The sequence below is a fragment of the Exophiala aquamarina genome (assembly GCF_000709125.1).
Source record: "Exophiala aquamarina CBS 119918 chromosome Unknown aczIA-supercont1.3, whole genome shotgun sequence".
In the NCBI taxonomy this organism is placed as follows: domain Eukaryota; kingdom Fungi; phylum Ascomycota; class Eurotiomycetes; order Chaetothyriales; family Herpotrichiellaceae; genus Exophiala; species Exophiala aquamarina.
In genome coordinates this window covers 3,895,266-3,921,356 of record NW_013550585.1, presented here as the reverse complement: position 1 = coordinate 3,921,356, position 26,091 = coordinate 3,895,266, and the positions used below count along the sequence as shown (strand labels likewise).

General features: G+C 51.1%; 11 protein-coding genes across 11 annotated transcripts; 5 read left to right on the top strand and 6 right to left on the bottom strand.

The window, feature by feature from the left end:
• Positions 1 to 588: 588 nt before the first annotated feature.
• On the bottom strand, positions 589 to 1,505 carry A1O9_04975 (uncharacterized protein; the record flags this gene model as incomplete). Its single annotated transcript, XM_013407261.1, has 2 exons — positions 589 to 1,050; positions 1,128 to 1,505. The coding sequence occupies 2 exons, from the start codon at positions 1,503 to 1,505 to the stop codon at positions 589 to 591; spliced, it is 840 nt and encodes a 279-aa protein (XP_013262715.1).
• A 747-nt stretch (positions 1,506 to 2,252) lies between these two features.
• On the top strand, positions 2,253 to 3,778 carry A1O9_04974 (carboxymethylenebutenolidase; the record flags this gene model as incomplete). The annotated part of the gene is made up of 4 exons (XM_013407260.1): positions 2,253 to 2,580; positions 2,655 to 3,085; positions 3,195 to 3,364; positions 3,460 to 3,778. 4 exons carry the CDS (start codon positions 2,253 to 2,255, stop codon positions 3,776 to 3,778), a joined length of 1,248 nt encoding a protein of 415 aa, XP_013262714.1.
• Positions 3,779 to 4,392: 614 nt separating this feature from the next.
• A1O9_04973 (AGC/PKC protein kinase) lies at positions 4,393 to 5,016 on the bottom strand (the record flags this gene model as incomplete). Its single annotated transcript, XM_013407259.1, has 1 exon — positions 4,393 to 5,016. The coding sequence occupies one exon, from the start codon at positions 5,014 to 5,016 to the stop codon at positions 4,393 to 4,395; it is 624 nt and encodes a 207-aa protein (XP_013262713.1).
• An 883-nt stretch (positions 5,017 to 5,899) lies between these two features.
• A1O9_04972 (small nuclear ribonucleoprotein D1) lies at positions 5,900 to 6,262 on the top strand (the record flags this gene model as incomplete). The annotated part of the gene is made up of 1 exon (XM_013407258.1): positions 5,900 to 6,262. A coding segment is annotated over one exon (363 nt), but the record flags the coding sequence as incomplete, so codon positions are not given.
• Positions 6,263 to 7,125: 863 nt separating this feature from the next.
• On the bottom strand, positions 7,126 to 8,105 carry A1O9_04971 (uncharacterized protein; the record flags this gene model as incomplete). Its single annotated transcript, XM_013407257.1, has 7 exons — positions 7,126 to 7,152; positions 7,206 to 7,361; positions 7,444 to 7,583; positions 7,630 to 7,701; positions 7,749 to 7,785; positions 7,833 to 8,014; positions 8,072 to 8,105. The coding sequence occupies 7 exons, from the start codon at positions 8,103 to 8,105 to the stop codon at positions 7,126 to 7,128; spliced, it is 648 nt and encodes a 215-aa protein (XP_013262711.1).
• Positions 8,106 to 9,438: 1,333 nt separating this feature from the next.
• On the top strand, positions 9,439 to 11,146 carry A1O9_04970 (uncharacterized protein; the record flags this gene model as incomplete). Its single annotated transcript, XM_013407256.1, has 2 exons — positions 9,439 to 9,618; positions 9,707 to 11,146. The coding sequence occupies 2 exons, from the start codon at positions 9,439 to 9,441 to the stop codon at positions 11,144 to 11,146; spliced, it is 1,620 nt and encodes a 539-aa protein (XP_013262710.1).
• Positions 11,147 to 11,350: 204 nt separating this feature from the next.
• A1O9_04969 (uncharacterized protein) lies at positions 11,351 to 12,391 on the bottom strand (the record flags this gene model as incomplete). The annotated part of the gene is made up of 1 exon (XM_013407255.1): positions 11,351 to 12,391. One exon carries the CDS (start codon positions 12,389 to 12,391, stop codon positions 11,351 to 11,353), a length of 1,041 nt encoding a protein of 346 aa, XP_013262709.1.
• A 1,688-nt stretch (positions 12,392 to 14,079) lies between these two features.
• A1O9_04968 (uncharacterized protein) lies at positions 14,080 to 15,339 on the bottom strand (the record flags this gene model as incomplete). Its single annotated transcript, XM_013407254.1, has 1 exon — positions 14,080 to 15,339. A coding segment is annotated over one exon (1,260 nt), but the record flags the coding sequence as incomplete, so codon positions are not given.
• Positions 15,340 to 15,802: 463 nt separating this feature from the next.
• A1O9_04967 (O-sialoglycoprotein endopeptidase) lies at positions 15,803 to 17,441 on the top strand (the record flags this gene model as incomplete). The annotated part of the gene is made up of 2 exons (XM_013407253.1): positions 15,803 to 15,847; positions 16,293 to 17,441. The coding sequence occupies 2 exons, from the start codon at positions 15,803 to 15,805 to the stop codon at positions 17,439 to 17,441; spliced, it is 1,194 nt and encodes a 397-aa protein (XP_013262707.1).
• Positions 17,442 to 20,097: 2,656 nt separating this feature from the next.
• Positions 20,098 to 22,632, top strand: A1O9_04966 (uncharacterized protein; the record flags this gene model as incomplete). Its single annotated transcript, XM_013407252.1, has 1 exon — positions 20,098 to 22,632. One exon carries the CDS (start codon positions 20,098 to 20,100, stop codon positions 22,630 to 22,632), a length of 2,535 nt encoding a protein of 844 aa, XP_013262706.1.
• Positions 22,633 to 24,544: 1,912 nt separating this feature from the next.
• On the bottom strand, positions 24,545 to 26,043 carry A1O9_04965 (uncharacterized protein; the record flags this gene model as incomplete). Its single annotated transcript, XM_013407251.1, has 2 exons — positions 24,545 to 25,819; positions 25,879 to 26,043. Coding segments are annotated over 2 exons (1,440 nt in total), but the record flags the coding sequence as incomplete, so codon positions are not given.
• Positions 26,044 to 26,091: the final 48 nt, after the last annotated feature.

Here is a 26,091-nt window from a genome sequence, read left to right as displayed (position 1 = left end):
CCTCAAGAGAAAGATATATCTGAGGGGCTCTCATGTCCCCCAAGGTTAGAATGGACAGACCCGACCAAACTTACTCCAGACTCTGCGATAAAGCTAGTTCGAGCTTGAGCTCGAAGCTCGAAGCTCGAAGGCCGAAGCCAGCGCGGAAGGTGGCATGACTTGTAGCCGTTAGGTTTCAGCAGTAACACTGCTATCCATCTGGAGCATCTTATTTGGACACAACTAGTCGACAACTAGTCGGAGCTTGGAAACAACTTGCGGACCACTGACCTCGGATGGAGGAAGCAGTCAAAAGATAGATCTCTGGATGGCCAGTTTGATGCCAACTTGAGACCTTACACGAAGTCTAGCTCGCCTAGGAGCCCAGCCAGGGTCCAGCCCACCAGGGCTTATCTTGGGCCGGGTTATGTAATTCTTCAGACAATGAGCAGGGGTGTAGGTGCTCTACCCGACTTCAGGGTCCCATTGCCGACTTGATCAAAGCGAGGGTGGGGGAGGGTCCAATCAACAACGGCTTGTTCCGTCTTATCCATTCCGAACCGTCACCAAGGAGTGCCTCGTATCATGCTGGCTGAAGCTCTAACGTAGTCAATTATCATAGCTAATCAAGCCATCTATGGTCCCCGCGTGCAGTCCACCCGTAATTTGAATATCCGCCGCAGTGGTATGTCTCGAGGCATCGCTCAACAGGTAGATAACCGCGGCCGTCAGATCGTTCTGGGTACTCAGCCGCTGCAGTGGCGGGGACATCCACATCTGCTCGCCCTCGCGCTTGCTCTTCGACTCTCTGACCTTGCGCGTCATCTCCGAGTCGACGAAGCCCGGTGAAATCGTGTTCACTCGGATGTTGTGCGGCGCGAGCTCCACGGCCAGTGCTTTGGCCAGCATCAGTACCCCGCCCTTGGAAGCGTTGTATGCGGCCATGCGGTACCCGGGCAGTGCGATGTGTGCGGATTGCGATGCGATCAGCACCATGCTTCCGCCTTCGCTGCCGCCTTGCTTAAGGATTTGCTTAGTTACCAGCTGTGCGATGAAGAAGGTGCCGCGGACCTGTTATGACCGGTTGTTATGTTTAGTAAATTACTAGCTCTTTGCCGAAGGAGAACCACATAGGAGAGTAGACCCACATTGATGTTCTGGATGTTCGTAAACTCATCCCAAGTCTGCTCGATAAAGGGCTTATCGATCGCGATGCCAGCCGCAGGCACACAGCCGTGGACAGTTCCTCCCAGGAACTCCAGTGCTTGCTCGAACCCGGCGGTCAAGCTCTCGTGCTCTGTGACATCGACGCGGACGTAGCCAGCCTTGACGCCGAACTTGGTCGCCAGCTCGTGGAACTCAGGCTCCGCGGGCTTTCCTTGTCGATCCAGCACCGCCACGTTGCCGCCCATCTCGCAGATTGCTCGTGTGACTGCGAACCCGATGCCCTGTGCGCCGCCCGTCACGATGTAGTTTCGCCCTCGCAGCTCGAACATCGGCCGCACGTTGTCTAGCGAGGATGACATTTTGGGCTTTGGTGTTGGTTATGAGTTAGCGTAGGTTGTCTCAGCCTGGGGGCTTCTCCTTCCTCTCTAGCGTTGACGGTCCGAAGGTCGAAGATTGCTTGCTTTCGTTTACACCTGCTTCTGCTTTTATTTGGCTCTCCTTCATCCGAATTTGTGGTATATGAAGGGGGACAAGCTTGGAGCGACACAAGGGGGAAAGCCACCCCCGCACACGCAGAAGTCTTCGCAAGGCTGTACTCTGTAGGTTTGTTCTGTGTGGCCCTGGTGGGTGCCCTCCTGAATCCTGAACGGTAAGGTTGCGTGACTGCTCCCGCTCGAAATCGACCCTTCGTCCACTAAAATAGGATGCGGATGCTCGTGAACTTGTTAGGTTTATAGAAGATTGTCGGGTAGTGTACCTGTAAGTGTCACTTGAAACCTTATCGGGTATTTCTCCAGCTTAGGCCATCATCCATCGCGTAGGACGTTAGAAATGCTGGTGCGGAGCTTCCCATCGTAATTAGTTGCGGAGTTTGGTCTCAGTCATGACGCTTCACGTGCTCGCCTTGGCCACTTGATCAGGAGATAGAAAACAACAGCAAAATACTGGCTTGCGAAGGTAGAAACTCACCAGAATTGACTTTCACAGACATTCCGGCAAGCTAGGTCAGTGACAGGTTCAGAAAACCCCGTCAGTTTTGAGTCCACCCCAAAGAAATCTCGAGCAAGAAATCAATCATCACCCACGGGTTCTAACCGCGAACAAAAATGTACGCTGATATCAGCAAACCACCCAAGGCGCTGCCGCAGCCAAATCCACAAGAGATCAGACCAGGGTTGACGCTGCAGACGCCTCTGCTGCGAAGTCGGGAAAATGGCCCTGGCATCATCACCCTCGTTCCGGACGTGGTCGACAAGGCAAGAACGCATCTAGACGGCGTCCCCTCGTTGCTCATCAAGTGGGCCGAGGAAGGATACGTCGTGGCCGAGATCCAGGCCTCTGCATTGGCCGCCGACCAGGAAGTGTTGCGGCATGCCGTTGCTGCTCTTCAGCAATGCGAGAAGTGTGAGAGCACGGAGAGGATTGGCCTTATCGGTACGTATCCACGTATTATTCTGCTTCTACCAGGTTGAGGGTCCGCTGGGTGTCCATCTTAACACTGAGGCCAGTCTATGACCACACACTGCTGGCCAAGCTCTCCCAGATTGCTAGTATACCCGAGATCGCAGGAGCAATTGTGTATACAGATTCAACAACCAGTCTTCAACCGCTATCGGTCCCGACGCTACTGCACGTCGCTGGCGCACCACCAGCCCAGCCAGACGCCTCCGCGCAGAGACCCGCCCAGGATCGTAGGTACTACTACCCAACGGTGAAATCATCCAGCTTTGCCACGCCATTCACTGCCGACTTTCACTACAATTCTGAAGCGGTCTCACATACCCGCAGCTTGACCTTTCTGAAACCGAAAGTCAACGGCCCCTATTTCGACCTCGAGACCATCTGGGACGAACACACGTATTACGAGTTCGCAGATCGCTCGGTCCAGCATACCATGAGCACCATGGTGCAGGAACCCTATGTCAACCACGTTCCCACGGTGAGTCATCACATTCCGTCCCGTCCCCTTGACGAGGTGCATCAGGGGAAGAGGGTTGCAAATTGTACAGGTTACAGTGGGGATTGATGTTGACTCGTGCAAATTACAGCTCACTGGTGGCGTGGGCCGCGAACCACTCTCGAATTTCTACCGCGATAGCTTCATCTTCAGTAATTCCGCCGATACTGAGTTGGAGCTCATCAGCCGGACTGTCGGTATTGATCGCGTCATCGATGAATTCATCTTCAAGTTCACTCACACCCAGGAGATCCCTTGGATGTAAGTTCAATGTCACTTTGTCTCGCACATACCCATCCCACCACTTTCCGACAGTACCTTGCTTGACGAATTTCACGCTTTTAATTCCGATTCAGGCTTCCCGGCGTCCCAGCCACAAATCTTCCGCTTCAACTCCCTTTTACCGCAGTGGTGAATATTCGTGGGGACCGCCTCTATCATGAACATATTTCCTGGGACCAAGGCACGGCGTTGAAGCAGCTCGGCTTGCTACCGGACTACATGCCCTTCCCATATCCTGTGCCAGGTGTTGTAGGAGGCACCAAAACCGAGTACAGACTGCCCATCACCGGCTTGGACACCGCGCGGAAAATTCGAGATCGGAATTCCGTCCCTTCAAATGATATGATAATCGGTTACAAGGTCCGCCCCAGTGGAGCTGGGGTGGAGAGTTGATATAGATTGCGATATCAATGGCGTTACAAAGTCATATGGGAAGTTGGTGAAGCTATGAGCAATATTCTCGATTGCCAGCGACTTAAATTAAAGCCCAACGGATTTCCGACGTTATGTATCGTCAACGACGTATGAAAAGTCGGTAAAAAGTTCCTGTTCAGCTGGGGATAGAACTGAATTATTGATCAGTAGAAATCCGTATACACTGAGCTGCGGATCCTATTCCCGCCACCAGTGACACCACAAGCGTTTAGATTTGACATACCTCTCTGCATCTGGTCTGCTAGGGGTGTAGTAAAGGTGTTCCTGCTCTCGCTACCAAAATTGCTTGTATCTTGGGCATGCTGTACTGTGGGCGTGAACGGAACCTGCACCCGCTTTTGATACACATCTTGCCAGATAATGCCACTGAAGAACGCATGTGTCATGATCTCGTGCGCATCCGTGGGACCGCTTCCAAGCCTCGAGCTCGGTTCTCGTGCGAGCAGATTCCGTAGAATCGATACACAGTCCTCAGACAGAGTGCTTGGGTATAGCGGGTCATAGGAGAGGATAGCATCATATATCTCGTCTTCATTTTCGCCTCGGAACGGCGACTGCTGCAACAGCATCTGTTATAGCATTACACCAAGGGCCCACCAATCCACGCTCCAGCCGTAACTTTTGTCCAGGAGTATTTCCGGCTGGAGGAACTCAGTCTTCCCACAGAATGTTCTGGTTGCAGATCCATACCACATGGTCTCCGTGCAGAACTCGTAGTCTGTGAGCTTAATGTGCCCTGCAGTTGTCAGGAGAATACTGCTAAGCTTCAAATTTCGATGGAGAATACCGTTCCCATGAAGGCACTTGATTGCCAGACAGATCTCAGCAGCGTAGAATCGAGTCTGCTTAAGACTGAACGGGTGGTGCATAAGATCCAGCATAAGGTTACCACCAGACATATAATCCATGAAAAAATAGAGGTGGGTGTCAGTCTGGAGGCAGGCGTGTAAGTTAAGGAGGAACGGGTGACGTTCTTTATTAGCGAGGAGGAATATGCGTGTTTCAGACTTGATACATTGAACTTCGTTGTTGTCGATCACGGTTTCCTTGTTGATTGCCTTCACTGCGTAAAGCTTCCTCGAGGTCTTGGCTTGAACGAGAATGACTTCACCATGGTGACCTTTACCAAGCACATCTAGGGAATTGAAGCCATGAAGCCTAATTTGAGAGGGTGGAGAGTTTTCTGAGTCTTCCATGCCTGCACAATGAGTAGAAATGACATTCAAAAAGGCTCCCTCAATACTGTGTGGTTGGATGGTAAGTGAGAACGAGTTCAATTGTCTTCAGCTTGGTGTATGGGTCCGTTGAGAATGGACCGATCAATCGAGCCTAGCTGGCCATTTTGCCGCCCATCAATAACACATACGAGGGGTGTGAGGCCAAAATCGACCAGGAAATGGGCATTGAGAACGCAAACATCCCCTTTACTGCAGGACCGTATCACACAAGGTGACGTGTACGGTCCAGCTTCGTCTGATTGATGGACTGCTTACCTTTCACTTAAGCATGATATCTGGGCAAAAGACTGCTCATGTTATGCATGTCTCGAATGTAGACTCGATAACGATTACCTTCAACATGCTTGAAACTGTCGTTTGATCAGAGATGTCGGGTGAGGCTGCACATGGGTGCAGTGGTGGAAGGCGCTTTCATACAAGGGGGAGTAGAGTCCTGCACGTGAGCAGGCGTGGGCAGGCGCCAAGACATATCTTGGCATCTCCAAATCTTTTGAAGCCCTCGAAGGTCAAGGCTGCGGTCGCGGGCCTACCATATTCCCATAGACAGCAATATTGAGCCCCAGGTGCAGCCTCAACACGAAAAGCGCCATCCACGGTCCACCTGTGACCTTGCAGATCGTGTTGACTCGTGTCTACGAGTTGATAATTCACAGTACGAGACTGCTCCCCAAAGTCCTTGCGCCGTGTGACGGCCCGCGATCAGCAAGATGAAGCTCGTTAGGTACGTGGATGTGCGAATCTGCCGTTTTTTCAGTTGCCAGGGTCGCAATGATCCTACACAGTGGAGATTGGCCTCTGTGGAAGGGCATAAAGGACAAGAAATGGTCGCTAATAGGCACACTCCGTCTCCAGATTCCTTATGAAATGCGCCAACGAATCCGTGACGATCGAACTGAAGAACGGCACAATCGTGTCTGGCACAATTACCTCCGTATCACCCCAGATGAACACAGCACTGCGCGCGGTCAAGATGACGGTCAAGAACCGGAGTAACCCCTCGGCGCCGGGAGATACGGTTCAGCTCGACACAATCAATATCCGAGGGAGCACGATTCGATACTTTATTCTGCCAGACTCGTTACCGCTGGACACGCTCTTAATCGATGATCAGCCGAAGCCGAAGAACAAGGCGAGGAAAGAACAGGAAGGAGGTGGGGCTGGGGCCAGAGGGGCAAGGGGAAGGGGTGGTGGCAGAGGGCGCGGCGGCGGTGGTAGAGGCCGGGGCAGAGGCCGAGGAAGAGGGTTTTAAGATTTTGTTGTGGATGGACGAGGAGACATACTGCCAGGTCAGGGCCATCACAGGAGACCTTTACAGCTCAACGAAAAAGAGTCGCATTCCATACGGACGGCGTTGTGGGCGCTTAGTGTTTTCTCTTCCTGTGAGGAAGAGCCGGAGGTAAATATGCTCTGAGTTCGCGAGCTGAGGTCGGCCAATTTCTACGAGTATCTGAACTTTGATGGAGATTGCTGAGTTCCTGTTCAATGTAAGTTCAGGTATCAGCAAGCCACCCTCTGTTGACAGCTTAACGTACAAAAACGCCTGGATGACGAGTTGAAAGAAAAGCACACGTGAGACGACGGGGAATGCAAGCCAGCATGAATGTCGGTGTCCATTCGAAGAGATTTCAAAAGGCGCAGCCACCATTTAGATGTCCCAAGCTAGACTATCAACAATTGCATGGCGATCGCTCAATCGCACAGGGGTATCAATTGATGCTTCGATAAACTGTATGTCTTCACATCGCCATTACTCGTCGATCATTACAGGTCCTGACATGCTAGAGACATGTTGATATACGAAATCGTCGTAACCGATGGCCCAACCCTTTGGGTCTCTCCTCTTGAGGGCGCCAAAGCCATTGCACCCATATCTCGTAGGAGCATGGCCTCGCCCTTCTCATTCATGCGGTCGTCGAGGCCGAAACCTTAGTCATCATTGCTTGGTGGCTGTGAAAATTTACCCTGTTGAGGCCGAGAACTTCCATGTGTAGCCTTCCGATGTGACGCAGCTTCGCTTGCAATACTGCGGCCCGCCTTGTACAGCGCTCGAATCGCTGGCAGACAAGATCAAATGATCCCGATGTGACGCATGCGCTGCACATGGATTAGTCTTGGTAACAACATCAATCTTTCGTAGCTTCACTCACAATATCCCCCACTTGGAACATGACAATCAATCCTATTTTCTGCTGCAGACTGAGCTTCAACGGAAGGAGCTCAGGGATAGGCAATGCTAAAATAAAAAAGTCTTTACCAATGCTGATTGCCGCGTGTGAGAAAGTCAACGCGTTGATGTTGGGGCACTTCGCATCATCAATGGACTTGTCCCAATTCAATTGCACTGGGAGGCACTGAAGCAATTGCAAGATGAGAGGTATAACTAACTCCTGGGACGGTGACAAAACCAAGACCAGCTTTCGCCCAGATGAGGAATATTTCATCTGCAAAGATTCGAAGGTACAACAGGAGAAGCGAAACCTTGGTGACCACGAGGGTAATCACGTGAAATGATTCGCCAACCCAGACTACAAAACTAGTGGTGAGGACACTGGGAAGATGATCTCAACGTACACAGCTGGAATATCTTGGTCTCCATTGACGCTTCCACATTCCGAGTGTTCTTCCCGAGACCATGGGTAGTCACTGTGACTCGTCAGTAGCCGTGAGAATTACCAATAGCGAAGACGTACTCCAGATGCTCATTCCAACCTTCGGAATAAGAAATACCTAGCAAGAACTAGCTGGTCTGTTTTCCAGAGTTCAGAACAGCTTACCATCGCCGCTAGAAGGGCACGGTCGTCCGAGTAAAGCGTCTTGCTGATGAGGCATCGGCAGATCAGACGCAGCACAACTGCGATAGCCGCTGGCGAGGAGAGAACCAGATCTACCACCAAGATCTCGCGTGACCTGGGCTCCGGCGTTAACTCGCAGACCTGCTCTCTAAGCTTGCCCAAGGCTGTTGAGTGAATTAGTTGTTGATCATGTCCTTTTCGGCGTTGGAGGTCACACATACCTGGCGAGTCGTCCAAGGTACAATTTCTCAACATGCATGCCGCGGTGTCATCTACAAGCCGGTTGTTGACTTCACTCCACGGCCTCACGTTCAGTACATTGAATCTCTTCTACGGCAAGAAATATTCCTTGTCGAAATCAACAAGGATGGAGAATAGCCTCTCCGGAGGCCCCTAACCTCCCTCCAATCCTCATCCAAGGCGCCACCGCTTGATAATGAGATGTGGAGTGTGCTCTTAGCACAAGGCCATCCAACCACCAGGAATGCCGTGCGATGAACACGTTTAACCATGCGATGAAGCTCAGTGAAATGAGATCTTGCGATCGAGATCCGCCCGATTCTGTGATCAAAGTTCGATATGCCTGATGTGGTGCGCCACTGGTGTGAGGATGTGACAATCCTCGCCTTGCCAACATGAGTAGGGCTCGTCGATTCTTACAGTCAATAGGACCAAAGTTCGCGAACCAAGTCTTTCATAATCTTGCAAACATCACATCGTAGTCAATATCCCTCGATGCATCCCAGGTCTTGATAATCATCTGCTTTGATGAACCAAATCCCGCTGACGAAATGCCCTTTGGAAACTCTCAGACCTTCTTGTTCCTTGTTCCCTCATTCTATTCTTTGCTTCCTGGTTGTGGAGACATAATCCATGAGGAAGAATCAACCAATGTTCAGATACCGATCTAATCCCTGAAGAGGCCATGCATCTCGAACGTTCGATTAGAGTCAAGTCGGACGGCGGTTAGGTGCAGGGGGCTGGATGATGTAAGACCTTAGTGTCCATCCTTTCCAGGATTGTTGCATCGCTTCCCAAAACTTGGCAATCGATCCGTGTTTATTACCGAAGATCCATCTGAACAGATCGATATTGTCAGCTCGATAGGCCGCATCGTGTCTACTCCCCATTTTATGATTGAGGCTAAAGCAACAGGTCCATCACGGACCCTAGGTGCCGTATACGAGTTTTTCTGGGGCTAGACCGCACAAGCCGTCGTCACCTCGAATCCTTGGTCAAGATATCGCCAATTACTAACCCCGCGATTACGCCCCGATGTTGTCACTAGTCAGTTGTGGGGACCACCAACACTCTGCATTCAAATTACGGGCTTCACAAAGTCGCCGTAATACAACTTTTAAACTCTCCGTGCGGTGCCTTTGGCGTCTGTTGAGCTGACACGAGATAAGAAAGGACACGAGGTCCGTCCTCGCGCCAAGGAGGGGTTTTTCTCTCATGATAATATACATACTTGGACTTGCTCATCTTTCTCTCTGCGCACATTCACGATCTCAACACCCACGATCGGCGTAGAAGTCTTCAATTGTTTCGTCCCAGACATCTGAACATCGAGTATCTGCCTAACAATATGTCTACCAAGATCCAGACGTCGTTTGGCCATGCCCTGCCACCGGCGCCTCGACATGCTATTACCACACACGTGCCGACCTGGAGATCTCTCGAACGATTTCGAGATCACGATCCAGTGCTAATGAGTTCTTTCACCAGCATGTATCCTCGCTTCTGGATCCACCCAGACATTGTGCAGGTGAGTGGCAAGGCGATGAACCAAGCTTGCATGGTCAACGCTCCATTCCGAGGCCAAAAACTTACCTTCTCGTGGTTTGGGGATGTAGCTCTCATCGAAGATCACCGAGTTCGCAGGCGAGAAGGAGAAAGCGTGCTTCATCTTCCCATCGATTCAGACAGCTGAGCATGCTGTTGCATATTCTACCTCTTCTGGCCGAGGAAAGGACGCGGTGCCGGCTGATCAGATTGCGATCCGGATTTTCATGGCACAGATCCCATTATTTGTGGTTTTCTTCCCTCCCCCCGCCGCAGGTGTGGTTCATGGGTTCTGGGTTCACGCTGGATCAGGGATCTCTTCGCGTCTGGCAGAAGAAACCTTGAAACACTTGGACAGGCTCACGGAAATGCAAGTCGACGACCCGAGGCTGGTCAGGGCAGCTGATAGCCCTGCTCACACTACCCTGAGGCAGAGAATTGCAGGGCTCCTGGAACGTGCTCCTGCGGGCCCTCCGCGGGAGAAGAAAGTGGGCGAGCACGATGTCTACCTTTTCCAGACCGGAATGTCTTCAATCTACTGGGTTCATCAATATCTGCTCAGCAAGTATAACTCTACGAGTGTCTTGTTCGGATTTGCTTTCCACTCCACGATCCATATCTTAGAGGACTTTGGCCCCGGCTCCGAGTTCCTCGGGCTGGGGACAGGCGAGGAGATTGACAAGCTTGAGCAACACCTCTCGGTGCTGTCACAACAAGGCAAGACTCCTCAAGCCATCTGGGCCGAATTTCCGTCCAATCCATTACTCGTGACGCCGGATCTCTTTCGACTGCGGAAGCTCGCCGACAAACACGGGGTTTTGCTCATCATCGACGAGACGATCGCCAGCTTCTGCAGCGTGGACCTCCTCGGCGTTGCCGACATCGTGGTTTCCTCGCTGACGAAATCATTCAGCGGCTATGCAGACCTGATGGCAGCCAGCGCGGTGCTGAATCCTTCCTCCAAGCGGTACGACGAACTGAAAGAATTGTTCAGCAACCAATACGTCAACAACTTCTTCGCCGCCGATGCCGAGAAGCTCGAACAAAACAGCCGCAACTACCTGGAGCGCTCGGCGGTGCTCAACAACAACGCCGAACGCGTCGTCGAATACCTGCAGGCTCAAGTGGCAAATCCGAACAGCTGTTTGAAGAAGGTCTACTATCCTACGGTGTCGGCTTCACTGGACAACTACAAGCCGTTCATGCGCCAGACGACGCCAGATTTCAAGCCGGGATATGGATCACTCTTGAGCGTGGAATTCAACACGCTGGACGCGACGGTTGCCTTCTACAATAATCTGAATGTGCACCAGGGCCCGCATTTCGGGGCGCACTTGTCGTTGAGTATGGGCTACACTATAGGCATCTACGGTAAGGACCTGGACTGGGCGGCTAAGTACGGTCTCGTAACGGAGCAGGTCCGCATCGGCGTGGGCCTGGAGGATACGCAAGAGCTATTGGCTGTGGTCAAGGAGGCGCTGGCGGCCGCTGATGCGTTGGTGAAGAACTAGGTGCGGAAAAGGTCCAAGAGAATTACCATATAAACAGGCTGCGTCAGCGCTGGGAGAAACTTCCAAGGCTCACGATAATAAATATGCTGCTGTTTTCTCTGTTGCGGCAGACACGTTTCACCTGAGGAGGCGCATCGCCTTCATCGGGACCGTCCTTTCCCTTAAGAGCCCCCCATCATCCTCAAACTGCCTTTTCCGTCCCTTTTACTCCTTTCCAGAGGAAATGGACTTCCCATCTGCAACCCGAGCCTTCATTTTCACCACCTGAGAATCACTCTCGCGAAGATACGCCTCATAGCTCAGCCTATACACATCAAACATCTCCGCGAACAGCGGCTTCCTATCCGTCCAGCCGGTCACTCTCCTAATCTTCTCGCTCCCGACCCACTGCGAGAACCCAAACAAGACATGGACGAAATCGATACCTTTTCCGCCCATCGAAGCGAACTCTCCAGACCATTTGACCTTCAACCCGTATGATTTCTCGATCGCAGCGGCGACCTCCCTTGCCGTCTCGTAGCGGTGGCTGGAAATATTGAAGACTTGGCCGACGACACGGTCCCGAGGACTTGTTGCGATGGCAACGTACGCTGACGCGACGTCGTCGCCGTGCGTGCCGTGCATGATGCTTCGGGGGTCGGATGGGAGGACGAGTTCTGTGAGGCCGTCGTCTTTGGCTTGCTGCGCAAGTGTGAAGATCGGTCCGTAGTACGTGCCGGTCCGGCCGTAGAAGGTCGTTGGGCGGGTGAGGACGGCGTCGAAGTCTTCGCTGTGCGAGAATATCGTCAGCGAGTGCTTCGTGCGCGGCGCCAGTTGGGGAGGCCCGTTGAGCGGCGACTCCTCGGTGTGCGGCTGCAGGTCTGGGTGCCCGTCGTATAGCGTGGTGCCGTAGTCCTTGCATCCACTGGTGAAGATCACTAGTGGCCGTGCTGCCCGTCCTTGGATGTCGCGATACCGTGCCGCTATGACCTTGAAGAGATCGATAGAGTCGTTGAAATGCCCGACGTAGTTGACCACGTCTTCAGTTGTCGATGCTATCACATTCAGCGCCGGAAGATTTGCGACCCAGGATGTGTCTGCTGCGGACCCAACAACCGGGATTATTTCGTCTTTCAAGAGTCCTGGGGCGTGCTTCGCATCTCGTATAAGCCCATATGTCTGCCATCCTGATATCGCGAATATCCTTGCTACTGCACTTCCCAGAAACCCGTTGGCTCCAGTTACCAAAACCGTACGTGGCGCCATGATGTCAATTGCTGATCGCGAGGGGCTAGTCGTTGCCGCTCACCAGAATTGAATACCGATATCAGCACACACCTGCATCCCTCCTTGCTTGACACATCTTAAGTACGAGCAATTGATGTGGATCAGAATCAATTAATAATGCGTTTGGAACTTGGGTGTCCACACGTCGTACCATACATGCTCCCGCTAGCCACATCCAGAACAAATCCGAGGCATTGGTCTGATTTGCAGGTTGACCCTGGCAAGAGGAGCCGGAATGGGTAAGGGCGTACCTAGTTCCGCGCTGTGTGACAGACAATCAGTAACGATAGTGAATTCGTCATGGTGTATCTCAGGAAACTATTGTGTACGATTTGTTACCATCCACGTTGATAGTATTAGCTTTTCGGCACATTGAGGAGCTAGGCCGGATTAATCACCTTTGAGCAAAATACTTCTCCCTGACGATAAAAGGTATGATGATTTGCTTACAAGGTTTGCTGAAGCAGTAGAATGGGGTATCAGGGATAGAATCGAATACTCTGTGGTTGAATAATACTCGGCCTCGCGTTCTCAAATTTTGGTCGGCGGAATACCATGCATGACCAGCGCCACGAGGCTGAGAGTTGAAAAGGGGGAGACTGCTTACATAATACCGGTAGTGTTACGCTCCAATTAGATATGCTCGTTGATTCGCGGAGAAATGAGAATTCAAACGTTGCAAGAAAGGATCTGAAGTTGGGGCTGGTGCATGCGATTGAGGACCAACGGTGATGCAGGTTTTCAACATCGACTTCCAGGAGTCTGCAGGGCAAGCATCGATCTGGCCTTTCCTCTTTTGCTGTTTGCGAAGGCTTTCATTATTCTTCTATGATTTTCTATCCGTACAAAGTCGCGCTCGTAACGAGACCTAAGCAATGCCTGAGCACAAGTTTGAGCACTCATCTATGTCTCATAAGCTCCAGCTACACCGAGATTACGCTGGCTGCTCTGATTTTCCGAGGAGGACTATCCTTCTGTTTCAAAGAGATTGCAGCTGAGAAGCTCCTTATCATAATGCAGTTGTAATTCCTGGTCCTTGTGGCGGCGCTCCTCTATAAGCAGCTCCTCATCTTTGAGCCTGGCTTCCATCACATCAAGGCCGAGGTGTTCGATTTCGTACTGCGTCAGAAGGTGCTGATCCTCGATGCTTCCGTGGCCGAACACAACGTCATTTTTGAGACTGTGAGCAATGTCGAAGACATTTTTTTCACACTCATATCCGACGTCTATTAAATTTAAGCTTGAATGAAGAATTGGACCGATGATTCAACCCGAACTTAAATCGGCACCCCCTTGAGATTGTTCCGGCACCCATTCACAAGTGGTATCGTGTTTGTCGATGCGGATTTGGTAGGTTAAGACTATGAAGTCCCAAGGTGAGAGGAGGGTTATGATACCCGCATTGAGGCTTAGTGCTACGGCTTCAAGATCAGTCGACTTCTAATGTCCACCCCGCCGGTCTTCGAGTATCGTGAATCAGGCTTCGGCATGCGCAACTTACTTGTCTTGCTAAACAGCCGGAGTTCCGAAGACAAGGCTTCTTTCTCTTCCAAAATGTTGAGTACTACCCTGTACTATTTCATGGGTACTCCATCTCCGAAATGCGGAAAGTCAGGGTAATAGTATGTTTCCAGAGGTTCATAGTGGATTTCAACATTTCAATGGCTTAGCAGGGCGAGAAAAAGAGGCGGTGTCAGTCCATACAATATTGTTGTGCCGATAAGGTGGATAGATATCTGCGAATCTGGAAGCTGTGGCTGCATGCAGAGCATGCCAATCAAGTGCCTCATATCCAGAATGATGTTGCCTAATCGTAGCGTTCTCAACCCTCGAAGTATCTGAGGCTCGAGTATGAACTCTGCATTAAGAGTGTTGTAAGGGTTCCTGGTCAATGCGTGGAAATGACCACGATCAGTCGACGATGTGAGAGCAAGTTGTGTAGCTTCAAGAGAGCCATGGGATCTATCGGAGCTATCCAAGTCATCCACGTCATCCACATCATCGGAGCCATCGGAGTCATATTCGAGATAGGCAAGGTCGCGAGCCATGTCAACGCGGGGACTTTTGAAAATTACTTCGATACTGAGTTCGGAGAGCCCAGGGAATTTCCAAGTCCACCTAAACAGATTTCCTAGGGCCATTGCGAGATCGTGCCGAGTATCTTCGTCGTCGAAAATCGGGAAATGGCTCAGCCTCAATGTCAAATGTTCTATATGCCTCAAAGCAGCATGTCTATAGTAGCCGACAACATGGTCCACATTTCCATCTTCAAGATCTACTATCAGATGCGTGATCGTGGAGCATTCGACAGAAGCATCAATCAGATCGCGGAGACTGTTGGATATACTGTAATGAAAAGCACTTCCGAACAACCAATACTGCTGAGGACGACACCAGATGCTCGGCTGATGCAAAATGCAACTATCGTTCTGAAGCCGGCTTATAAAGTGAGAATCCGACCACCACTTATCCAAGTCATAGTCCTCGGAAATTTCGAGTTCGTTGCAGTTTGTGAGTTTGCAAAGCGCATTTGAAATGGCTTCGATCGATAACGGAGCAAAGAAGTCTGCCATATTGCGATATATCTGCAGATACTGCTGGTGAATTTGGAGAACTTCCGAATGGCTAAGACCTTTCAGTAGTGGTTGATACCGATCCGCACATGCTTCCCCATCGACACATTCGTCAAGAAGCACGACTGGATTCCAGACAACCTTTTCGACCAGGCTTGCATAGCAGCTTTCAGATATGGCGATCAAGCCTGACCAGGATTTGGAGAAATCGTTGAGATAGAGTGTAGAGTACAATCTTTCAGCACCAAGCCTTGCCCAGTCGCGGCAGATTAGTTGAAAGGTTTTCAATGCCAAGGTTCCAAGGTCGCCGAGGATCCGATCCCATATTTCCATTGGCAACACCGGGGGAGGTTTGAGTACAGGCTGATAGGGCTGTTGTGGTGAGATAGGTATGCTTCGTGCATGCTCAATCGCTCAATCGTTGAGAAGGGCAACAAGGTCTGCCGAAGCGGCCTGGAAGGAAACTGATGCTTCATCTCGAACGGGAAGGATACCCACCCTCACGTGATATCGATTCTGCTTGTGCCTGAGTGCCACTGCTCACGATCTCCAAGGACCAATTAGCAGTTGAGAGAAGATCGAGAATGCAATTGCAAGAGAAGGTCCGGTTTCAGGTCGTGCTTGCCAAATCTGCAGCCTCGTGGTAAACAATGGTCTGACGGTTGCCTCTAAGGCAAGAGTGCCTGCGCGGTTTGCTCTTGAAATGCCACATCGCTCTTCACAAATGACCGTCTGACCAAACTCGCAGCCGATTTTGGGTCCTCATTCACGCGCCGTGGGACTGTCCGCCCAGCTTTTCGCGCATGTGACACCTAGAATGGGAGGATCTCGATTAATGGCCATCAGTGAAGTCAACTATATGGTATTTTGATTGGAAGAACTACGCACGATAAGCTTACACGGTGTTAGAGCAGACGAAGTGACGCTGATGTGAGCGGAGGACTCAATGCTCCACAGTGGGAAGCGCGCTTATGGTTACTGTGCCCCAAGCTAAATTTTCCCATTCCGATGACTCTGGACTCGGTATTATGGCAACACATTGATGAGACGCAGCTATTGTCGAGAGCGTATCCGTCCCTTCGTTTCTTCTGCCGATGCTATTTACCTGCGGGCGTGTAAATCAATGCACCGCACTATGGCCCCGAGTAACACACCCTTTGCGCCTGCGCCGCAATCTCCTGACGCTGGCGATTGAATCCTCGTGCGACGATACTTGCGTGGCTATTCTATCAAAAGAAAGGAGGAATGAAAGGACAGTGGCAAACGTGCACTTCAACGAGAGAATTACCCATATAAATACTGGAAAGGGTGGGATTGTCCCCACAGAGGCATTGACAAGTCATCAAGAACACTTAGCCAAGCTCGTGGACAAGTCTCTGGCATCCCTTCCACTCATTGCAACTGAGACTTGCGATTCAAAAATATTGCACCTCCGGAATGGGGAGCGCAGACAAAAACCAGATTTCGTCTCTGTTACGCGCGGGCCGGGAATGCAGGCCAACCTAGGGGTAGGCGTCAATACTGCGAAGGGACTCGCAACAGCATGGCAGATACCAATCGTAGGGGCACATCACATGCAGGGACATACGCTCACCTCGAGGCTGGTGGATGCGGTCGACAGAGACGCAAAGAGGCCAGCGAACTCGATTCAACCAGCATTTCCATTTCTCACATTGCTGGTCAGTGGGGGCCATACTATGCTGGTTTACTCGGAAGGTTTGGTCAAGCACAAAATAATCGCTACAACAAAGGACAACGCTATTGGGGATGAATTGGACAAATGTGGGCGGATGATCTTACCCAAGCATGTGCTGGACAGCTTGCCAGACACCGGATATGCCAAGTACCTTTCGGAATATGCTTTTGGGAATTACAATTTTGAGGATTGGCTGATCCCCCAGTCAAGAAGCGCGGAGATTGACAAGCCTCTGACCAAGTTCGGATGGAAAATCCCTATTCCAATGGTCCGTAACAGAGAGTTGGCTTTCACTTTTGGTGGCATATCGAGCACGGTGAGAAAGATTGTAAGCAATCAGACAGGAGACCTACAGGGACGAGGCTTGTGCGAGGAAGAGCGATTGATGCTAGCAAGAATGGCCATTGGTGCAGCGTTTGACAGTTTGGGCTCCCGAATTATCATTGCCCTGGAGATGCTCCGCGATCGTGGCGTTGAGATATCTACGCTGGTGGTGAGCGGAGGGGTTGCAGCCAACGACTTCCTGCGGTTTCATCTACGACGAACACTCGACGCGAGAAAAATGGGACACGTTGGTCTCAACTTTCCACCCGTGGAACTGTGCACAGACAACGCAGCGATGATTGGTTGGGCAGGGATCGAAATGTTCGAAGCAGGATATCACTCGGACATGGCCTTTCAGCCCCAGCGCAGTTGGAGCATGGATAGCGAAGCCGAAGATGGAGGCATTTTGGGTATTGGAGGATGGAGGACGAGATAGTCCGTACCTGGCGATAATAAAAAAAGAAAGCAAGTCTCGATACCACCCCGACTGCAGGTACGAGGTTGTCTTTGCGTTGCATCTCAATGTGCACGTGAATTCGAGTACCCGGTTTCAATTCGAGTTTCGCGGCAGCTGGCACCATTCGCACGTCCAGGTAAGAAATGATTGGGCCTCAGGAGTTACAAAGGCTTTAGAAAAATACGGTGCAATTTGATTGGGCCAGAATACGAGGCAAGGTTGGTGTTTACAAGAAGCTCAGCCATGAGTCAACCAGAAGAAGGCGGACCCAGATAGCTGCTGTGTGGATCCGGCGCTGGTTACAGAACTTCCGAGAGTGGAACGATTGATAGGCTGATAGTGATTGGCTTTGTCAGAAACGAACACACAGACCAAGCGGATTGTGGGCTGTGAACCTGTGAACCTGTGAGGGGACTGAAGCGACTGAACCATTTGCGGCAGTGTAAAAGATAGAACCAAGCTTTCTACGGATCCTCGCGGGTGGCTCTGTGATGAACCAGGACTCCAGGAGTCCAGGACAGGATGAACGCCGTATCCCTGTGAGGTACCAAGTACGGACTACGAGTACCCCTCCTGCAAGATTCAATGATTTCACTCAAACCCCTCTGTCGCTTTGGTGCTATGAACGCCGTGCATTCACGACACTGCATCTGCACGGAGACTTCAAGTTAGTGCTTCAGGTGTCTCGGTATTGGCGTGGAAACTGCAATACAGTAACCGGTGTAGAGAGGTTGAACAATAAAAAGGTCTACGAGTGGATGATAAGCGATTGCACCACAAGACTACGAGCACAGGTCCGAGGGAGTAAGGCCACCCGTTCTCCTGAATGACGTTGGGAGACAAATGCCAGGTGGATGTTTTGAGCTTTCCGAAAACAAGGTTTCACGGCGGATTGGACTGTAAGTTGTACCTTGTGGCCGTCTGATGGGCATTTTCACATTTCCGCTCTGGGACTCTGAGCAGCGATAGCGTGTGCATAAATGTGTGGCTTGAGTTTCGAAACGGCGCGTCTTTGGGCCGGTTAGGGCACGTGATGCACAGTTGTGGGAAGTGCTAAAGTTAGACCGGGTGTAAGTGGCTGAAAGGCATTGCGCAAGGCTGATTTTCCACTGTGATCAACAGAGCACAGTGGAGCCAAGTCGTCCCATGTTCTCTGCTCCTGGTATCTGTACCCGTATCATTTGGTAAGCGGTAGTGCGCAGGCCCCCAGGATGCCCAGCAGCACCCAAGGGAACAGTTAATGATATGTCATCAGTTGTTGAGCGCCAGGGGCTGCCAGGGTGCATGTACGGAGGACTGAATGATCACGTCAATACTGTTTCTATTCGGGAGCCTGCCTTGGCTATGGTGACGACAACATCACTGGCGGGTTGAGGTCTACTCGTAATATCACCCGGCAGTAATAGCTGTAAAAGCTGCGTTCTATTTGATTGCATCGGCGAGGTTCTGTATAACTACTCCCAACTCCGTGCATACATGGGCGAGCGAGGGGAGGATCAATTTAAGTTGAGACACCCTGTTGTGCAGTTCGGACTCGAAGGAGACGTTACGGCCGACACCTGAGCAGATTGTGGCCGAGCACCTTAACGCGGGAAGTCTGGGACCTGTGTACCAGTACCCGGGTATCCGTAAAGACACGGTAAAAGACCTGTAGTCAGGCGTGCACACCACCCAAGTTGATTACGGAGACGGCAGAATTACAATATCGTTACCGTACCGTCCGCGCCACAAAGGTTCCAACTTCCTGCAGAAGCGCAGAAGCGCAGCGAAGACCACGGACTATTTGGCAGATGACATGGAGGGCAGGGTAAGTGTGCCCACCGCGAACCCTGGTCACTTAAAGGCCTTGGCAAAATAGGCACCAGGTCGATTCAACTTCCATCATCAGCGCCTGATGCCGCATCTCACAATCATCTCCTCTCTTTCGACTCATCATTCCTCTTCCTCCACCATACTTTCCCTCCCTCACTGTCCTTCGCCTCGTGCTTGCTCAATCCGGCCATTCGGCCACAATCTCCAAAGTACACTCCTGAAGTTGTTGCCACTTGGCCTGAGGTTGTGCCCATTTCGCCCGCAACTTGCCATCGCTATCCAACATCAACTTCATCTCACTATCCATCGTCACTTGAAGACACCTCGTGCCTTGGTACCTCTCTACCGAACACCTGTGCACTTCTCGACCCTCAACCCAACCTATCACGGACCACGTTACACAGGGTTTTGTCTCTTGATCCACTGGCACTGCCCGAAAAGCCTCTTTGAACCCCTCCACCAACGACAAACCGACTGTCCACCCTCTTCCTCATCAGACACATTCCTTGCGCCCGATTTACACGGATAGATATCCACCATTTCGACGAACTCTGCCGCACTAGCAAAGAATAACCCTGCACTTCTACACCAAAGGAGCTAAGAGCATATACCATCTGTGAGTAAAACCACCGGTATTGGGATTCCGTACTATTTCAAACGTTTTGGTCGATATTCATTGGTACGGGTGAGTCATAAGCCACGGAGAACTCTTCAAAGTCGTCCAATAGGCTGCATGCTAACCTTCAACTAGCACCTTGCGTGTCAGCTGCATTTCTTCTCGCCTGCTTCAACTACTCAAATACCAACCATGTCTTCCTCAACCATGCCCCCTCCTCCCACTCCCTTTTCTCATCGCCGGTCACATCGAGTCATCACAACAAATCTTCCCCAATCCCCCCCCACCTCTCCAGAGTCATCAGCATGCATTCTGCGTAAGATGTCCTTGTCCAAAGGTGCCACATTTCACTATTCATCCTCTCGACCAACCAAGGATGATCCAGTTCTGAGCATTCCTCACTTGGCCCGTCGTTCTCCGACGTGCTCTCCATCCGCTCTCACTAGCTGGCTGTCTGAAAAGGAAGACGTCGCACAGTCCATCTTAGACTTCGAACAAACCTTCTCCGGAGCCCGTGGGAAGAAGTCTACAACCCGTCGTCGATCAGCACAGAACTTCGAACAGCTCTCTGTTCGCCGCCTCTCATTGCCATCCGACGAGGGGATTGGTTCTTCTGTGAGCCCCGCGAGTGACAAGGGACTTTCCAAGTCCTTTGAAAGAGCCTTGGATCTATTGTCGAACAGGGATAGTGCACTGGGTACTTCGATTGGTGACTCAGTGGAGCAAGTTGTTGGACACAACTCTGAAGAAGATGGTCTTGTCCAAGACTTGATTCAAGGTTGGATTGCCCGTTGCATGATAATGTGTGATGATATTAACATCTCCCCTGCAGAAGCTGACTCTCCAGACTCGACACTCCGTTCCGCACGGCAGCGAGTCTCATCTAGAACTTCAAACGACGTCGCCCGATCTGCTGTCACTCAAAGCATTGCTCCTCCAATCACACGACCTATTGCCCGCCATCCTCCTTTGAGCAACTTGGCGCGAAAGAAGATCAACGAGTATATAATCACTCCCATCCTCGAGGAGTCTCGATTTGATCGTCTGCATCCTCTTGTCACTGCTCTTGGCTCTCGGACCAACAAGACTGTTCGATGCCTGCGTGACCTCGAACAAAGCCTCATCCTCCAACCCTTGGTAAGCACCCTGACTTCACGACGATCCTTCTGGTCTGACAAAGCCAACAAGACACTTGCCATCTCAACACAACTCTATCGATCATTTGGAGAGTTCACCATCCAACTTGTTGTCGATACATATCAACATCTTTCTGAATCAGAGCAACGACGTGCCGCTGATCGTTCTTACAACAACGGCTACTTCCTTGACTTGGTTCAACAAGTCAACAGACTAGCTAGCCATATCGGTTCCTCCAACTCGGCTCAGCAGGCCGGATCTGCTGAAGATTCTGACGAGATGGCTTACTCCGCTGATGACGAGGTCACCTTGGAAGGTGGCCTCGATCAAACAGGCCACCTTGCTGAACTAGTCCGCTGGAAGAATGGCAAAGGTATCTCGCTCAGGACTGGCCAGGTCTACGAAGCTACTCCTGGTCTGAAGAGACAAAGCAGTGCCGCTCTGGATGAAGATGTCGCCAGGTCAATGGCCCGCAGAAAGAAGGGATATATACCTGAGATCATCGAGATGAAGTGCTCTGATAAAACCTGCGGAAAAATCTTCACCCGAAAATGCGACCTTGCAAAACACGAAAAGACTCACTCTCGTCCTTTCAAGTGCCCAGACCAAAACTGTAAATATCATGAGATGGGCCTGCCTACAGAGAAGGAGCGAGAGCGTCACTTCAACGACAAACATAGCGACAGCCCTCTGTTTTTCAAGTGCGAATTTTGCGAGTTCCGCACGAAGCGCGAATCGAATTGCAAACAGCACATGGAAAAGAAACATGGCTGGCATTACGAGCGTGCGAAGGGCAAAGACAAGGCCGCTCCCTCCGTGGCCAGGATGACTCCTGCTCAGACACCTCGGACCCCGAGCATCGACTTTTCTCCCAGCCCAGCTGTGTCGATCAGAACTTGGGATGACACTAGCTCCATTGCTGGAAGCATTGGCGGTAGTATGGCCGGAAGTGCCTCTATGACGCCATTTGAGCAGCCCCTCAATAACTTTGACAATGCCTTTGCCCAGGCCCCGGTCACTTATTCTAATCCAATCTTCCCACGAGCTAGTCGCACTATGCAATATGCTCAAGGCGGAGACGATTTTGATTTCAACTCATTCTCGGGAAGTTACCAAAATCCTGCCCAGGCCTACATCTCTCCCACCAACACAACTCCAATCACACCCCACATGATGGGTACGCCTATTACCCCTGCATACAGCAACATCACCGAGCCCTCTCCATATAGCGCTCACATGGATATCACAATGGATTGCACCAATCCAACACTCTGGAGCACTGGACTCCCAACACCAGGTTCCTTTCTCCAGGCACACTCACGTAATCCATCCATCTCCGACTATTCTCCCATGATTGCTGGTCCTTCTGGCCAGTCATTTGGTGATGAGCCTATGATCAATGATTATGATTTCCCACATGGCGACTTTTCGTTGTTCTCTGGTGAAGGCTCTAGTGCCTTCTCCAACCCAGCCGCAGCAAATGCTACATTGTTCCCAAGTGAGCCAGAAGCTTTTGCCACCCTCGACAACGATCCAATGTTCAATGAACAGTGGGAAAATGACATGTTTGACTTCAACATGGACACCAAGCCTCTGGGTAACTAGAGGATAATAAGGCCAGGTCATGCCAGCCCTTCTGGCCAATTGTATATTTTATTCAAGGCCAAATCCGAAGTCTTTTTTCCTTTTCCCCTACTCCACCCATCTTACGAAAAAATTGATTCAAAAAAAAGAGATGTGAGGTGTCGAGAGGAGCGTGTTACTTTTGACGGGTTATGCGGTCTTCGGATATTTGATGATGCAATGAACACTTTTCTTACTGCTGCCTTCAAGCACAGAAGTGCCACGCACTTGGGGAGCTGCCGAGGATGGAAAGGCTGGAGTCGGAAGATTGTTCCAATCACAGTACTATAAGAAGGCGAAGCAGCTCAATACGTTTTTTCATGAAGCCAACTTTACTTGGGCCAGGGATAAGGCAAGGTTATACCAAAGTGGGAATGGGATGCGCGAGTCAGTTGCTGACTCTGATCTACATTACCAACTAAATAAACAATACCTATCTTCTCATCACTTATCATCCTTCTCGCTGATACCTTGCCCCTGCCACTGCACTTTCTGTGAGTTAAGTCGTCTAGTTCTAGCTGGTCATTGTAGCGACCCCAACCAGTAGAGCGTGACTACCTAATGCCTTGCTCGTCCCTCGACGCCGCCTCTTCACGAGTCGTTAGTAGTTCCGGCCACCTATTCAGTCTGGTCTATTCCTCTCGCCCTTCCTTGTGAGCGTCGTCAATACTACGTGTCAAGCAGAGGATGCTACCCCGGCCTGTTCACAAAGACACCCTACGGTCCCTACGTGCTCCGCCGTCTGCAGTTGCGTTTCCGTGGCCATGTTGCGGACCTGTGGCACAGTTCAGTGACTTATTGATCAATTGCACATTTCACGCGCAACATGCAGGCATAAGGTTTGAGGATGGTGCGCTGTTGTGATCCTACAAGACTTTGCTGCAGGGAGGGCGTTGCTCACTGTCAGAGACCAAGTTGTACTCGTAACTCAGGCGCACGCAAAAAGCTTCGTGGCTCTTCAAATTGCCCTGAAAGTTGGTTCTGGTCACGAGAACCAGCCTACGCCGAGCCCATGAATCTCATCTCGGAGATCATTGGAGCTGTCGAAGGACTTCGCGACGATCTTGATGCTGTGAGTATGGTGTGGATATGCGCCCGGCGACGGTGACGCTGGTTTGTGACGCCTCTCCGAGTTCGTCTTTACACAGTTACAGGTGGGAGGGAGAGATACATCTTCAATACCTGGCAGAGACCAACATCACCTCATTGGCACCCTTGGGCCGAAAGATATGTGATGACTAAGTAATTCGTTGCGAGGCATATGGGTGGCATATCCGTGTCGCTCAAGTACCACACTGGGGTATGGGTAGGAGTCACGAGGCAGCGCGAAAACAGGGGCACCAGGGGAAAAAGCAAAATTCCATGGCGCAGGTCTTCCAAGGGCTTGCTAACAGCGCCGGGTTACATCGTGTGTCTAGGAATCACGATTTCTGGCCTTGGTTCTGGTTCGGAAATTTCATTGATTGAGTGGTTTGTTGCTTTTGCTAGCTTTGCTTCCTTACATCAAGGCCTGCACTGAGCACTGATCAGTGCGGCTGAGTTGGAACGTCCCTTTGAACAAAGACATCAAGAAGCATCCAAACGAGACCATCCTAGCAGGTTTCTGTTCATCATCTCTTTTTCCATTGCTGACCGACCCACCTTGTTAGATCGATCTTCCACTTCTTCGTACTGGATTATGACAGCCAGTCATAAAGGCTCTGGCCTGCACTATAACAGAGACTGATATGACAACCGGATAGCTGTACTCCTCCTTTTCAATGGAACAATCTCTGCACTGCGAGTTGGAGTTGAAGAAAGGAGTCGACAGCGAACCAGTGAGTGACAGCGACATCAAACACTGCAGTCCACACTGTTGCAACGTACTAATTCGAATGTTGCGCGTTCAACTCGCAATTCGTGTATGCAGCCTAGCACAGACGTTGAGCTCACGCTCTGCGACGCGTCTGAGATTCTCGTAATACTGCTCCCCTTTGAACCCGTGGCGTTCCTTAGATACTGCCCATCCATTGAGGCGTAGTTTTTCGATGCGAGCTTTCTTGGCAACCGCTTGTAGGTCTTCGACCTCTCTACCATCTCCTGATATTATCGAGTCAGAGCTAGAGGTGGAAGCCTGTTCGAAGGACCAGAAACTCGCAAGGGGATTTTGAGTCAAGATTTTGGATTTAGCATGATCCGCCTGAGCAGCCTGGACTTGGTGGATCTGGTCACTGATGAAGGAGATTTGTTTCCGCAGCTGGTGGCGGAATTCTGCCAGGCTGGCGTTGTAGCAACTCAGGTCAGCAGAGTCGAGGTACGCTTCAAGGTGGTGGTTGTGGGGGACCGGGCTGAAGGCTTCTTTGATCTGTGTAAACCTGGGTGTGAATGGAGATATCGACCAGGAGGAGTTGGTGGACGAGGGAGAGTGCGGAAGCGGAAGGGGAAGCGAGCCTTCAAAGAGGCTGATGAGAGTCTGCACAGCTGTCTTGCGTACGGGAGTAGAATTGGGGATTTGGACGATTCGGTCGCCCTGAATCTGGAACTTTACAGTGTGATTGAAGGGCAATGGTGGCAAGGGCCGAGGCGTGCCGTCACCTTCTCCGTGAGCTTCCTTATAGGTGCTAGTATTTCTCCTTGAACGGCTAAACAGTGGTGAAGGCACGAGACCATCCGCCAATTTGTGCATTGTGCTAAGGCTTTTGATCAGGCGATCCTTATGGGTCGAATCTAGAACCACTAGTGGAGTCCAACCTGGCGGATCCTCCTGTTTTGTGGGATTGGGCGGTGGCATGTAGGTCTGGTACGGGGCAGGGCTCTCTTCTCCGTCGAAAACAGATAGTGGTTCCGAAGTGTGGGAGTGCACAGAGTAGGTACTGTCTGGTGAAGTTGAGATAGGAGCGGTAGAAGGCCGGACGGAAGGGGTCTCTGGTTGGTAAATGATGTTGTAACGGTAGGCTGCAGCTTTGGTCGGGATCGTAGTGGGAAGAGGCGATTCTTCGTGTTCCTCATAGATGCCACGGGCAGAGGTTGCATAAGCTAATGGGAGTACTCTCAAGGTCGTGTCGAGACCATCCCTCGCTAGTTCTAGGAAATGAAGTTTGTTCTTAGAGAAACTATGGGCAGCCAGACCCATACACTCGTAGCAAGTGGCATGGTAGTACCACAGGAAGCCTTCGTGCAATGGATGCAACTGCATTGGACATTAGTGTCATTCATGACTCAAAGCAACTAAGTAGAAGAAGAAACCACAGGCCCCAGGGTTGCACTTACCTTCAAACCTAGGAGATCCTCGCACAGTGTAGCACATTGCTTGTACTTGCAGTCTCGGTAGAGACTTTGCACTTTGACGAATTCATCTCTGTAAATGCTGTTTGTTCCGTTGCAGCCACGAACTTGCCTAATATGAGCAGGGGTGCTGTTGATCCCCATAGCTAAATGGCCTGTTGAGAGACAAATGAGACA